At 44.2% G+C, this 13683-nt stretch overlaps 1 protein-coding gene across 7 annotated transcripts in view; it reads right to left on the bottom strand.

Annotated features, from left to right (window-relative positions):
• The window catches only part of LOC114664022 (FH1/FH2 domain-containing protein 3-like), a 722250-nt gene that overhangs the window by 238750 nt on the left and 469817 nt on the right, over nucleotides 1–13683 (bottom strand). For all 7 annotated transcript variants that reach the window (XM_051935624.1, XM_051935621.1, XM_051935625.1 and 4 more), the window contains exon 7: nucleotides 161–272. In XM_051935624.1, coding sequence (XP_051791584.1) covers nucleotides 161–272 — 112 coding nt within the window. The remainder of the gene's footprint in view (nucleotides 1–160; nucleotides 273–13683) is intronic.

Here is a 13683-nt window from a genome sequence, read left to right as displayed (position 1 = left end):
CCTTCAGAAATGTCTCCATTCGACTAACCCTTTTGTCAAATGATGGCTGGGTCAATGAACCCGTCACCTAATTCTAATGAACTGGCGGTGCCCTTGTGAGCAGACACACAGAAGTGTGCCTCCCCACAGTCATTGTGGCGCGATACCCAAAGCGACCTACCTCTCTTGCTGTCCACCTTACTGACGGCTTCGATGAGCAGCGGTGCATTGGACTCCGTGTACTCCACAAACACCAGCAGCAGCTTCAGGGCCGTCTTCACCACGAGCCGGAACTGCGGAGACAAAAGACGAGAGGAAATAAAAGTGGTGTGCCGCCATTAGATATGCTTTGCCCAAACAGCGTTATCCTGTGCAAACCTAACAAGAAAAAAAAAGAAGACCCCCATGCGCCTGCAGCTCTGAGACAGCTTGTGCTTCAATGAGATAAGGCAAGGAATAAAAGGAAAATGGCAGGCGAACTGAGCTTTTAAACTTTATCTGCCACATGAGCCAAAGGAGCGTCTGCTCGTGGTTAAGGTGCTGCTCTTTAAAACTCGAGGTCACAACCTGGTGAGGCACTCACTGAATCACTTCTGTGATCCGGAAACCGAAGAAATGCAGAAAGCACTAAGGGCTTGCGATTTGCAAGTTACTTTGGCTAAAAGTGTCAGCCAATGAATAAAGGCTGGTGATCTCCTAAATGGAAGCAAAGGTCCAGTTTAATGCTAATTAAGAACACGCGGACACAACAGCGGGCCATTCAGTCTATTTGTTCCTTATTGGGTTAGTTAACTGATAACCTGTCCCCAAAATGTCATCCAGGGTCTTCTTAAAGGTTTCTGCTTCAACTTCACGACTTGCTCATTTGGTCCGGTCGTCCACGACTCTGTAGAAGTGCTCGCTGGCCACCATCTTAAATGGACCTCCACTGGTGAGCTCAAGTATGCGACCTATTGATCACCAACGGTCCTTATACACTACTCAAAAAAATTACAGGAACACTTATTAATCAGAGTATAGCATCAAGTCATTGAAACTTGTGGACTACTGATCTGGTCAGTTAAGTAGCAGAGGGGGCTGTTAATCAGCTTCAGCTGCTTTGGTGCACTAGAGGGGCGACAAAGAGACAACCCCCAAAACAGGAATGGATGGTTTAACAGGTGGAGGGAGGCCATGGACATTTTCCCCTCCTCATCTGTTTTTTCACTTGTTTTGCATTTGGCTGCGGTCAGTGTCACTACTGGTAGCATGAAGTGATACCTGGACCCTACAGTGGTGGCACAGGTAGTCCAGCACAGCCTCAAGGGCATTGAGGAGATTCCAGGAGACAGGCAGTTACTCTAGCAGAGCTGGACAGGGCCCCTCATAGTAGGTCCTTAACCCATCAGCAGGACCCAACGGTGTCTGCTCCTTTGGGCAAGGAGGAACAGGATCAGCACGGCCAGAGCCTACAAAATGACCTCCAGCAGGCAGGCCACTGGTGTGAATGTCTCTGACCAAACAATCAGAAACAGACTTCATGAGTGGCCTGAGGGCCCGATGTCCTCTAGTGGGCCCTGTGCTCACTGCCCACCTGGCACCGTGGAGCTCGATTGGCATTTGCCATAGAATACCAGAATTGGCAGGTCCACAACTGGTGCCCTGTGCTTTTCACAGATGAGAGCAGGTTCACCCTGGGCACATGTGACAGATTTGAAAGGGTCTGGAGAAGCCGTGGAGAATGTTATGCTGTTTGTAACATAGTTCAGCATGACTGGTTTGGTGGTGGGTCAGTGATGGTCAGGGTAGGCATATCAATGGAGGGACGCACAGACCTCTACAGGCTAGACAACGGCACCTTGACCGCCGTTAGGTATCGGGATGAAATCCTTGGACCCGTTGTCAGACCCTAAGCTGGTGCAGTGAGTCCTGGGTTCCTCCTGGTGCACGACAATGCCCGGCCTCATGTGGCGAGAGTATGCAAGCAGTTCCTGGAGGATGAAGGAGTTGATACCACTGACCGGCCCACATGCTCACTCGCCTGACCTCAATCCAATAGAACACCTCTGGGTGGGACATTATGTTTCAGTCCATCCGACGCCTCAGCCTGTCCAGGAGCTCAGTGATGCCCTGGTCCAGATCTGGGAGGAGATCATCTAGGACACCATCCGTCGTCTCATTAGGACGTTGTCAGACATGCACACAAGAACGTGGGGGCCATGATTTGGAGTAGGATTTGGAGTTGCTGCAATGAAATTTCGGCCAAATGGACGAGCCTGCCTGCCACATCGTTTCTTCACTTTGATTTTCGGGGTGTCTTTGAATTCAGTCCTCTCCAGGTTGATTATTTTCATTTCCATCAAACGATGTGCCATCCTTTCATTCCTAATATATTACCATATCAGTAGAGATAGCCAGCAGGATTTATTGTCCCATAGAGATCTGATGTGTTTTCAAAATGTTCCTTTAATTTTCTTGAGCAGTTTATAAATGAGGGCTAGCATGGAAGATTATTTGAAAAGTCGACATATTGATGTGGTCCGGCAAAGAGCTCAATAACTGCAGTTGGCAAGTCTGACATGACCTTCAACTGGAATCATCGAATGTGACATCGGCTTAACATGGCCTGACCTTAACAAAAGCATTCACTTGAAATTACAAACAGAACAGAAACGAGACCCGTCAGACACCCACCAACTAGCCCGGAGTGCCCTGCCATTGTAATTCCTTTACGCTCTTAATGGTTTCTTCTGTCAAGTGCGATTGGCCCGGCTCTTTGGTCTGACAGCATTCTGCTCTTTTTGGTCTCTCATGTCCATCTCGTTTCCGGTGGTGGCGTCCTGCTCATTCCCTGAGGACGGGGCTTGGGGTGAGCACCGCTCAGATCTCCTGCTTTTATTTAGTGAAATGTCCGACATGCTCAGAAAACCTAACAAGTGCCTACATTGAGACCACCTCTCACCCACCCCCTCATGCTGATTTGCCGTGACATTTTGAGCTGACACTGCCAAAGGGCAAAGCTGAAGTTTCCTGAATGTACAACATGAAAATATGGAACAGACTGCACTTCAAAAAAGCACGAAACGTGTCTGGCCTCTTAACTGAAACTCCAACAATACGGCAAAGACCTGCAGAAATCGACTTTGCCATCCCTGGTTGGACCGTCCAGTTATTAAAGTTTAAAAAAAAAAATAAAAATCACATGCCTTCAAGGGGCTTTCTGTATTAAAACTGGGAACATCACAGGGATGGCAATAATCTTCCATTTACAGCACCTTCCGAAATACACATGTTGTTGATCTGTCCAGGAAACGTCCCTGGAGAGCTTACTGTTCAGTACTAGGTCCTCTCGCACTCATGTGGGGCAAGTTTAGAGCTGCCAATGAGTGCCCAGGGCACAATGACACTGGAGGACCAGTGAGAACCACTGACTCGGACACAGCGAGAACATGCAAACTCACACAGGGCGGGAGCTGGAGCTCAGAACCACCACACAGATGAGATAGTCGGACTGAGACCAAGAGAAAACTCCAGGCAAAACAAAAACACAGAGAGACAACGACGAAAGGCACTATATAAAAGTCAGAGAGAGAGAGGAAGGAAAAGCTCTACATAAGAACATTAGAACAATCAAGATGAGAACGGGCCATTCAGCCCAACAAAGCTTGCCAGTCCTGTCCACTTAATTCTTGTAAATAACATCAAGTCAAGTTTTGAAAGTCCCTGAAGTCCTACTGTCTACCGCACTACTTGGTCACTTAGTCCATGTGTCTATGGTTTTCTGTGTGAAGAAAAACTTCCTAATGTTTGTGCCTAATTTACCCTTCACAAGTTTCCAACGGTGTCCCCGTGTTCTTGATGAACTCATTTTAAAGTCATGTCTCGATCCACTGGACTAATTCCCTTCATAATTTTAAACACTTCAATCAGGTCACCTCTTATTCTTCTTTTGCTTAAACTGTAAAGGCTCAGCTCTTTTAATCTTTCCTCAAAACTCATCCCCTGTAGCCCTGGAATCTGCCTAGTCGCTCTTCTCTGGACTCTTTTTAGCACTGCTATGACCTTTTTGGAGCCAAATCTGCACAAAGTACTCCAGTTGAGTCCTCACCAGAGCATTAGACAGCTATAAAATAATACAAATTATGAAAGGCAAAGCATAATAGGTGCATAGTTAGATGACAAGCACGAGACAGAAACTGAAGTGAAAGGCATTAAATGTGATACATCAATGTGAAAGGCACTATATGAAAAAAATATCAATAGCATTAGATAGATAGATATGAAAAAATTATATAAAATAGATGTATTAATATGAAAGGAGCAATACAGTATACTCGACAGAAAAATGAAGTAAAAATACAGATAGATGTGAACGACATTTTATAATAGATATCGTAAAGAGACATAAAATGCAATAAAATACTAAGAGATAGATGTGAAATGTAGTGCCATATAGGGATATACTGTACATGAAGGCACTATATAATCATAGTATATACTATTATGTATATGTATGTACTAATAAAAATAATATATATATATATAAAATATATATATGTGTGACCAGACCTATACATAACTAATGCAATACAATATAAAACATAGATATGAGAAAGGCACTTCATAATAAATAAACAGATATGAAAGGCAATAAATGACGGATAGGTACCTGAAAGATACTGTGTTATATATGGATAGTAATTAAAGGCACTATAGAAAAGAAATGTGAAGTGCAATAAATGATAGCTAAAGATAGACAGATAGCTAGATATTATAGAGATGGAAGGAACTATATTATACACAGATAGATGCAGATAAAGTACACTATATAGTAGACTCAAAGATAGATATTAAAAGTACACTATATATAATGGCACTGTATATGATAGACAGAGGCTGAAGACACTAAATATAGATAGATAGATAGATAGATAGATAGATAGATAGATAGATAGATAGATAGATAGATAGATAGATAGACATGAAAGGCACCATATAATAGAAAAGTGAAATGCAATAAATGATAGCTAGAGATAGACAGATAGCTAGATATTATAGAGATGGAAGGAACTATATTATACACAGATAGATGCAGATAAAGTACACTATATAGTAGACTCAAAGATAGATATTAAAAGTACACTATATATAATGGCACTGTATATGATAGACAGAGGCTGAAGACACTAAATATAGATAGATAGATAGATAGATAGATAGATAGATAGACATGAAAGGCACCATATAATAGAAAAGTGAAATGCAATAAATGATAGATAGATAGATAGATAGATAGATAGATAGATAGATAGATAGATAGATAGATAGAGTGCATCCAGAAAGTATTCACAGCGCATCACTTTTTCCACATTTTGTTATGTTACAGCCTTATTCCAAAATGGATTAAATTCATTTTTTTCCTCAGAATTCTGCACACAACACCCCATAATAACAACGTGAAAAAAGTTTACTTGAGGTTTTTGCAAATTTATTAAAAATAAAAAAACTGAGAAATCCCATGTACATAAGTATTCACAGCCTTTGCTCAATACTTTGTCGATGCACCTTTGGCAGCAATTACAGCCTCAAGTCTTGTTGAATATGATGCCACAAGCTTGGCACACCTATCCTTGGCCAGTTTGGCCCATTCCTCTTTGCAGCACCTCTCAAGCTCCATCAGGTTGGATGGGAAGCGTTGGTGCACAGCCATTTTAAGATCTCTCCAGAGATGTTCAATCGGATCAAAGTCTGGGCTCTGGATGGGCCACTCAAGGACATTCACAGAGTTGTCCTGAAGCCACTCCTTTGATATCTTGGCTGTGTGCTTAGGGTCGTTGTCCTGCTGAAAGATGAACCGTCGACCCAGTCTGAGGTCAAGAGCGCTCTGGAGCAGGTTTTCATCCAGGATGTCTTTGTACATTGCTGTAGTCATCTTTCCCTTTATCCTGACTAGTCTCCCAGTTCCTGCCGCTGAAAAACATCCCCACAGCATGATGCTGCCACCACCATACTTCACTGTAGGGATGGTGCCAGGTTTCTTCCAAACGTGACGCCTGGCATTCACACCAAAGAGTTCAATCTTTGTCTCATCAGACCAGAGAATTTTCTTTCTCATGGTCTGAGAGTCCTTCAGGTGCCTTTTGGCAAACTCCAGGCGGGCTGCCATGTGCCTTTTACTAAGGAGTGGCTTCCGTCTGGCCACTCTACCATACAGGCCTGATTGGTGGATTGCTGCAGAGATGGTTGTCCTTCTGGAAGGTTAATAAATAGATAAATAAATAGATGTGAAAGGATGATAGATAGATAGATAGATAGATAGATAGATAGATAGATAGATAGATAGATAGATAGATAGATAGATAGATAGATAGATAGATAGATGTGAATGGCGCTATATAATAGATTAAAGGCTACAACAATCCACTTTTATCTTCTTGCACTTCAATCAATGTTTTTATTTTCCAAAATCGCTTCTTTCACTCATTGGGAAGCTGGGCTTCTGCTGGCAGCACTGGTGGAAAGGCAGGATGTGCGCAGCTCCAAGACACACTTAAACACACACACTCATTCACAACGAGGCAATTTAAGGAATCCAAATATCCTAATCTGCAGATCCTAAGGACATGAAAAGAAGTCAAGGAAAGCGTACCAAAGCACGGAGGAAGACCAGAATCACGAGATGCTAAGCACTGCGCCACTGTGTGGCCCCCTTTCACGTGTGCTGCTCTAAAGCGTCAGCTACACAATTCTTGAAGCACATTTGTAACAATGCTGTCCAGATGGGGCAGACCAAGCTCGATGTGCACTGGCGGTTTTTAAAGACGACTAACCCCCTGTGGGCCGATCCCCCCTGACTTGTGGAAATGATTTCCTAGCACACGTTTCAGCTGTGCGCTGTAATGTATCTGGAATGCAAATGAAGTCCAGTTCACAAACTTTGGAAAGTGCACTTATAGAAATCTGGATCCCACCTTGCAAGCTCAATTAAACCAAAGAACGTATGTCATCCGATGGCAGTAAACATCTCCATACTTTACACCTAACTGGAAAAATATGTTCGTCAATTACAAGAGGTCCAAGTAGAGGAGCAGCAGCCTTCACATGCCAAGGCAAAAGGCCAGGAACGCTTTCAGGGCTGCCTCTCAGGCTCGTAGTTCATTAATGAGTATAAAAATGGCAGGGCTGCACAAAGGACATGAGAATGCTGGTGGGGTTTTAAAGTAAACTCGCCGTGCCGGCTGTTTACTGTAGTGAGTGTTACTTTGTTCTTTGTCATTCAGAGCCTTCACAAAGTCTTCATCTCCCTTCCCTTTTTCACATGTTGTTGTGGTGCAGCCTTGAGCTCAAATCGTTTCAATTCACTTTTTCCACATCAAGCAACACTCAACACCCCAGAATGACAAAGCGAAAACAGGACTTTAGCAAACTGATAAAAATAAAATAAAAAAACCGGAAATCTCCGAGTGACGCAGGTATTCAGACCCTTTCTCAGTTCTCAGTTGAAGAGAAGCTCCTTTGGCAACGTGGAGTCTTCTCAGGTGTCACACCACAAGCTTCACACTCCTGGAATTGGGGATTTTCTGCTATTTATCTCTGCAGATCCTCTCAAACTGTCAGGTTGGATGGAGACCATTGACGGTCAGCTATTTCCAGGGGTCTCCAGAGATACTTGATTTGGTTCAAGTCTGGGCTCTGGCAGGGCCACTCAAAGACATTCCCAGAGTTGTCCCTAAGCCACTGCTGTGTCATCTTTGCTTTGGGTTTTGGGTCAGTGAACCCGGTCTGAGGTCCAGAGTACTCTGGAGGAGGTTTTCATTAAGGATATCTCCATACTTTGCTCCATTCAGCTTTCCCTCAACTCTGTCGAGTCTCCCAGTTTTTAACCCTACAGCAGGATGCCACCACCAGCATACTTCACTGATGGTATGGTACTGCACAGGTGATGGGCGGCTCCTCCAGACCAGAAGATTAGAATTGAGGCCAAAAGTGGTCAACCCTGATTTGATCAGGCCAGAGCATCTAATTTGTCACAGTCTCAGGGTCCTTTAGGCGACTTTTTGCAAACTCCAAGCCGACTTTCATGTGTCGTCTGGCCACTCTGATGGAAAGCCAGGATCAGTGGAGTGTTGCAGTGCTGGTTGTCCTTCTGGGAGTTTTTCCCATCTCCACACAAGTTGGCCATCAGGTTTCTTGGTCACCTCTCATACTAGGGCTATTCTCCCATGAGTACTCAGTTCGGTCAGGTGGCCAGTTCTGTAAAGAGTCATCGTTGTTCCAAACTTATTCTATTTAAGATTTATGGAGGCCGCTGAGCTTTCTCGTAGCCTTCCCCAGATCTGCGCCTCAACAAAATTCTGTCTCTAAACTCTGCAGGCAATTCCTTCGACCTCATGACTTGGATTTTGCTCTCCTTCTATAGACAGGTGTGTGCGTTTCCTTATCAGGTCCAATCCACTGAATTGTCTACAAGGGAGCCCCAAACAAACTGCAGAAACATCTCAATGGCGACCAAGAGAACAGGAGGCACCTTAGCCAAATGTCAAGTGTCATTGGGGTATTTCTGTTTTTTCATTTAAATCAATTTGCAGAAATTCCCTAAACTCCTGTTTTCACGTTGTCATTCTGGGGTATTGAGTGTTGCCTGGTGAGGGAAAAAAGAAATGAATTAACACGATTTTACAACAGCCACACCAAGTGCTGATTGTCTCTCCCATTCATTTGCACAGACGCCATGGTCTCTGAAGACTAATGGTTGCCTCTCTGTCTCTCCTTCTAAATATATATCTCTACACATTGGCTGCACAGGCTCCTATGAAATTAAACCTTTTTATTTTATAATGATTTCTGTTGGCTCTTGGGTTTCTAGTCTGGGTTTTTGACAGTGTTTTCCCCCCTCTAGTGGGCAACTTTGGAAAGTGTTTTTCGTACCTGTGCTTTCGGGACTCCCCAGATCACGACACAAAAATGCAGAAAATCACTGAAGAAAGCCACCACTTGCGCGTTCATTGCACGTTCAATGAACCACAAAGGACTTTGGATTTTCCTGTCTATACAGGGCTGAGGGCAGTCCATTGCAGTGACTGGCAGGTGACCCCGACCCTTGGGGAACCACCCAGCAAATACACGCAGAACACACTTTGACACATGAAAACTAAATAAACCACACAGATGACATACAATATGAAGCAAACAGTCAAAAATTAGACGTCTGAAACCCAGCCCTGGCTGGAACACAACATATTAGGCATTTGGATGACGATTTGGTGACTTCTGGAGTGATGTGTGTCTGTCAGTCTGTGCATCAGGATGTGAGGCTACGGACGCCATAACTCAGAAACAGATCCTTTAATCTGAATGTAACTTGGCCTTGTACTGTAAATGAACTTCACATTCATAATAGAGGTCAGTCAGACATTTTGTAACCCACTGAACACGGTGACAGGGGTCTGCTGGAGCCTATCCCAGCTAGTGTAGGGTGCAAGGCAAAGACAAACCCTGGACATGGCGCCAGTCCATCACAGGATGAAAATACACACACCCCAGCAACACACTAGGACCAATTTAGTGTCGCAAATGCACCTAACCTGCACGTCTGTGGGCTGTGGGAGGAAACCCACACAGACACGGGGAGAACATGCAAACTGTGAACCCTGGTCTCCTTACTGTGAGGCAGCAGCACTATCACTACACCACATAATAAAGGGGAATTATATTATTGCGTGTCAATTATTATTATATTATATGATATTACTAGCTGATTACCCAGTGGCTTCGCTCACTGAGTGCAAGGGAAAAAAATAAAATGTATTTATAAAATAAGTTTGTTAATTGCCAGTTTTATTCTTCAACAAATACAGAGCACTTACAATAACATCGAAATCAATATGAACAACATTATTAACATCATTATCATATGAGAATATGAAGTAATATATAAGAAGCACATTGCATATAAATATAAATTATTAAACAGTAAAATGTTCTTCTATAATTTGCTACCATGGCTGTTCACTTGTCTGTCCAGGATTTTAAATCACCTGTAGCTCGCAAACCGTTTCACCTATTGACTTGAAATTTGGTACACATATACTACGTGGCGTCTACTATCCGCGTTCAGGGTGCTGATTTTATCACTCTTTATATTTTTATTTTATTTTATTGTAGAATCAACTCTCGGCAACACGCAGCAGGGCGGCCGTTCTCATTCCCTACCACCTTCGCTAATCATTCTTGAGGCAGATTGAAGATTTAAGTGCCAGATTAAGTGAAATGTTAAAGAAAACGTACTAAGTAATTGCAACACAAAAACTAACTTAATCAGTTTTAACGCGAAAAGATGCTGACGAAAGAGAAGCAGCGGGCCGCTAGGGTGGAGTAAAGAAGAGCTGCTCAGGAAGCAGCAAGCGCATCAACCTCTGAGCAAACGGATGATAAACATAAAGAGAAAGAGAATGAATACTATGAATGCTCAAGTCAAATGTGCGCCGTTACTGGTATTTTGATAAAAGAATTTGAACAACATATAAGAAGCGTATAAATTATTAAACAGTAAAACATTAACATTTAAGAAGTAAAGATACATTGAGTACTACTGCAGTGCTTTCGGGTATACATTTTTTGTTTGCCCATTACGTGCATAAATGTATAAATTTTTTGGTGTACCTATCTGAGAACACGTGACATATAACTGACTGTGGGAGAAGCATGGATTTTAAACACGTGTTGAGTTCATCTGCTAGTGTCCCTCGTGGAATAACTGGTAATGTTTGACGAAAATCTCCTGCGAGTGAAACGACAGTACCTCACATTATTTTGGTAGGATCTCTGAGATCTTGTATTGTTCGGTTCAAGGCTTCATAAGCTCTTTTATGTGCCATGGTGCACTCATCCCAAACTATTATCTTTGAATGTTGCAAGACTTTTGCCTTTCCAGAGCCCTTGCGTAAGTTGCAAATTGGATTTTCGTTGTGAGCGAGGTTTAATGGTAATTGCAATGCCGAATGTACTGTACGGCCTCCATCTAATAATGTAGAAACGATTCCCCATGACGCTACAGCCAGAGCTATGTCACCATTCACTCTCTCAGCAAGAATCAGGTTTATTAAGAATGTTTTTCCTGTTCCTCTGTGGTCATACGTAATTTCCGTTTCAAATGCGAAAAGAATTTTATATATATATATATTAACCTCTTTAATAAAATCCCTGTGTGCATCCAGGTGTCCGTGTGTGTGTGTCTTCTGCTGAAGTGCGCATGCGCGGGGCACGGTGCTATGCACGAAATTACTGTCAGAGAAAGTTCCGCATTGCCGGCAGTAAGTCGAACCCGTTTCCAGTGAGAGTTGGACTCCGCCAGGGCTGCCCTTTGTCACCGATTCTGTTCATATCTTTTATGGACAGAATTTTCTAGGCGCAGCCAGGGTGTTGAGAGGGTCCAGTTTGGTGGGCTCAGGATTGGGTCACTGCTTTTTGCAGATGTTGTTGTCCTGTTTGCTTCATCAGGCCGTGATCTTCAGCTCTCTCTGGATCGGTTCGCAGTCGAGTGTGAAGCGGCTGGGATGAGAATCAGCACCTCCAAATCCGAGACCATGGTCCTCAGCCGGAAAAGGGTGGAGTGCCCTCTCAGGGTTGGTAGCGAGATCCTGCCCCAAGTGGAGGAGTTCAAGTATCTCTGGGTCTTGTTCACGAGTGAGGGAAGAAATGGAGCGTGAGATCGACAGGCGGATCGGTGCGGCATCCGAAGTAATGCGGGCTCTGCATCGGTCAGTCGTGGTGAAAAAGGAGCTGAGCCGCAAGGCGAAGCTCTCAATTTACCAGTCGATCTATGTTCCTACCCTCACCTATGGTCATGAGCTATGGGTAGTGACCGAAAGAACGAGATCGCGAATACAAGCGGCTGAAATGAGTTTCCTCCGCAGGGGGTCTGGGCTTTCCCTTAAAGATAGGGTGAGAAGCTCAGTCATCCGGGAGAGGCTCAGAGTAGAGCCGCTGCTCCTCCGCATCGAGAGGAGTCAGATGAGGTGGCTCGGGCATCTGATCAGGATGCCTCCTGGACGCCTCCCTGGTGAGGTGTTCCGGGCACGTCTAACCGGGAGGAGGCCCCGGGAAGACCCAGGACACGTTGGAGGGACTATGTCTCTCGACTGGCCTGGGAACGCCTTGGGATTCTCCCGGAAGAGCTAGAAGAAGTGGCCGGGGAGAGGGGAAGTCTGGGCATCTCTGCTCAAGCTGCTGCCCCCCGCGACCCGACCTCGGATAAGCGGGAGACAATGGATGGACGGATGGAAATTAAAGGTACACAATACAGTGACGCATATTACAGCCACATACAAGCCAGTATTACTGTCAGAGGAGATTAAAGGCATATTACCGACGCGCACGCCTGTATTACCACCAGAGAAAATTAAAGGTATATTATGGACGTACAAGCCAGCGGACGTACAGGACAGTATTACTGTCACAGAAAATTAAAGACACACAATACACAGCGGCAGCCCACGAAGAACGGTCAGCTCAGCAAATAAACATCAACAATAGAAAGGCTGAAAGAAAGAAAAATACGACCAACAAAAAGAATGAGGTCAAAGTCCCTTTGCCATTTAATATAGACTGTTCCTACTAATGTTTATGCACTACTGTTCTAGCGCCCGTTATTGTAACGGGCTTAATGACTAGTTATATTATAATATGCTACTATGGCTGTCTGTTTGTCTGTCCAGCATTTTAAATCATCTGTAGCTCGCAAACCGTTGAACTATTGACCTGAAATTTGGTATACATATACTACGTGACGTCTACTATCTGCTTTCGGGGTGATGATTGACCTCCAAGGTAATTCCTCTTTTTATTTTCTTTTATTGTAGAATCAACTCTCGGAAGATGCCAGCAGGGCAGGGCATGCATACGGGCACAGTTCTCATCCCTACCACCTTTGCCGTCATTTCCTCTACCTCTTCATATCTTAAATCATTCTTGAGGCAGATTGAAGACTTAAGTGCCAGCTCAAGCGAAAAATGAAAGAAAACGTAATAAGCAAGCGCATCAACCTCTGAGCAAATGAATGCTAAACGTACAGAGAAAGAAAGAGGATGAAAACTAGGAATGCTCAAGTCAAGTGGATTCACTGCACGTTATCATACAGTGCGCCATTACTGGTTATATTGAAATGTAGAGATGTGAGGTAATTGAAAGGAACTACTCTGGGCGTCTCTCGCCTAGGAGGATTCGTGTTGCCGACGTGCCTGCATTGCTTATGTATTAGCGGCTAAGCGAGTAACTCTTTCTTCGGAGATTTTGTTTGGCCGACATTCTGGCCTCGCTTGTGTATTCTCAGAGATGGAGCCCTTAGCCCGACTCCACCTCTCACTTCTGGGCCAGACAGACAGACACACACACACACACACTTTCACGCATAGACATTTATATGTAAGATTATAAGATACGCCCGGAGTTCCTCAAGGCTCTGGATGTTGTAGGACTGTCTTGGTTGACACGTCTCTGCAACATCGCATGGACATCAGGGACAGTGCCTCTGGTTTGGCAGACCGAGGTGGTGGTCCCCCTCTTTAAGAAGGGGGACCGGAGGGTGTGTTCCAACTACAGAGGGATCACACTCCTCAGCCTCCCTGGAAAAGTCTATTTGGGGGTTCTGGAGAGGAGGGTCTGTCGGATAGTCGAACCTCGGATTCAGGAGGAACAGTGTGGTTTTCGTCCTGGTCCTGGAACAGT

Source organism: Erpetoichthys calabaricus, chromosome 13 (genome assembly GCF_900747795.2).
Source record: "Erpetoichthys calabaricus chromosome 13, fErpCal1.3, whole genome shotgun sequence".
Taxonomy (NCBI): Eukaryota; Metazoa; Chordata; class Cladistia; order Polypteriformes; family Polypteridae; genus Erpetoichthys; species Erpetoichthys calabaricus.
The sequence above is the reverse complement of the archived record's forward strand: the minus strand, read 5'-3'. Positions and strand labels throughout refer to the sequence as shown.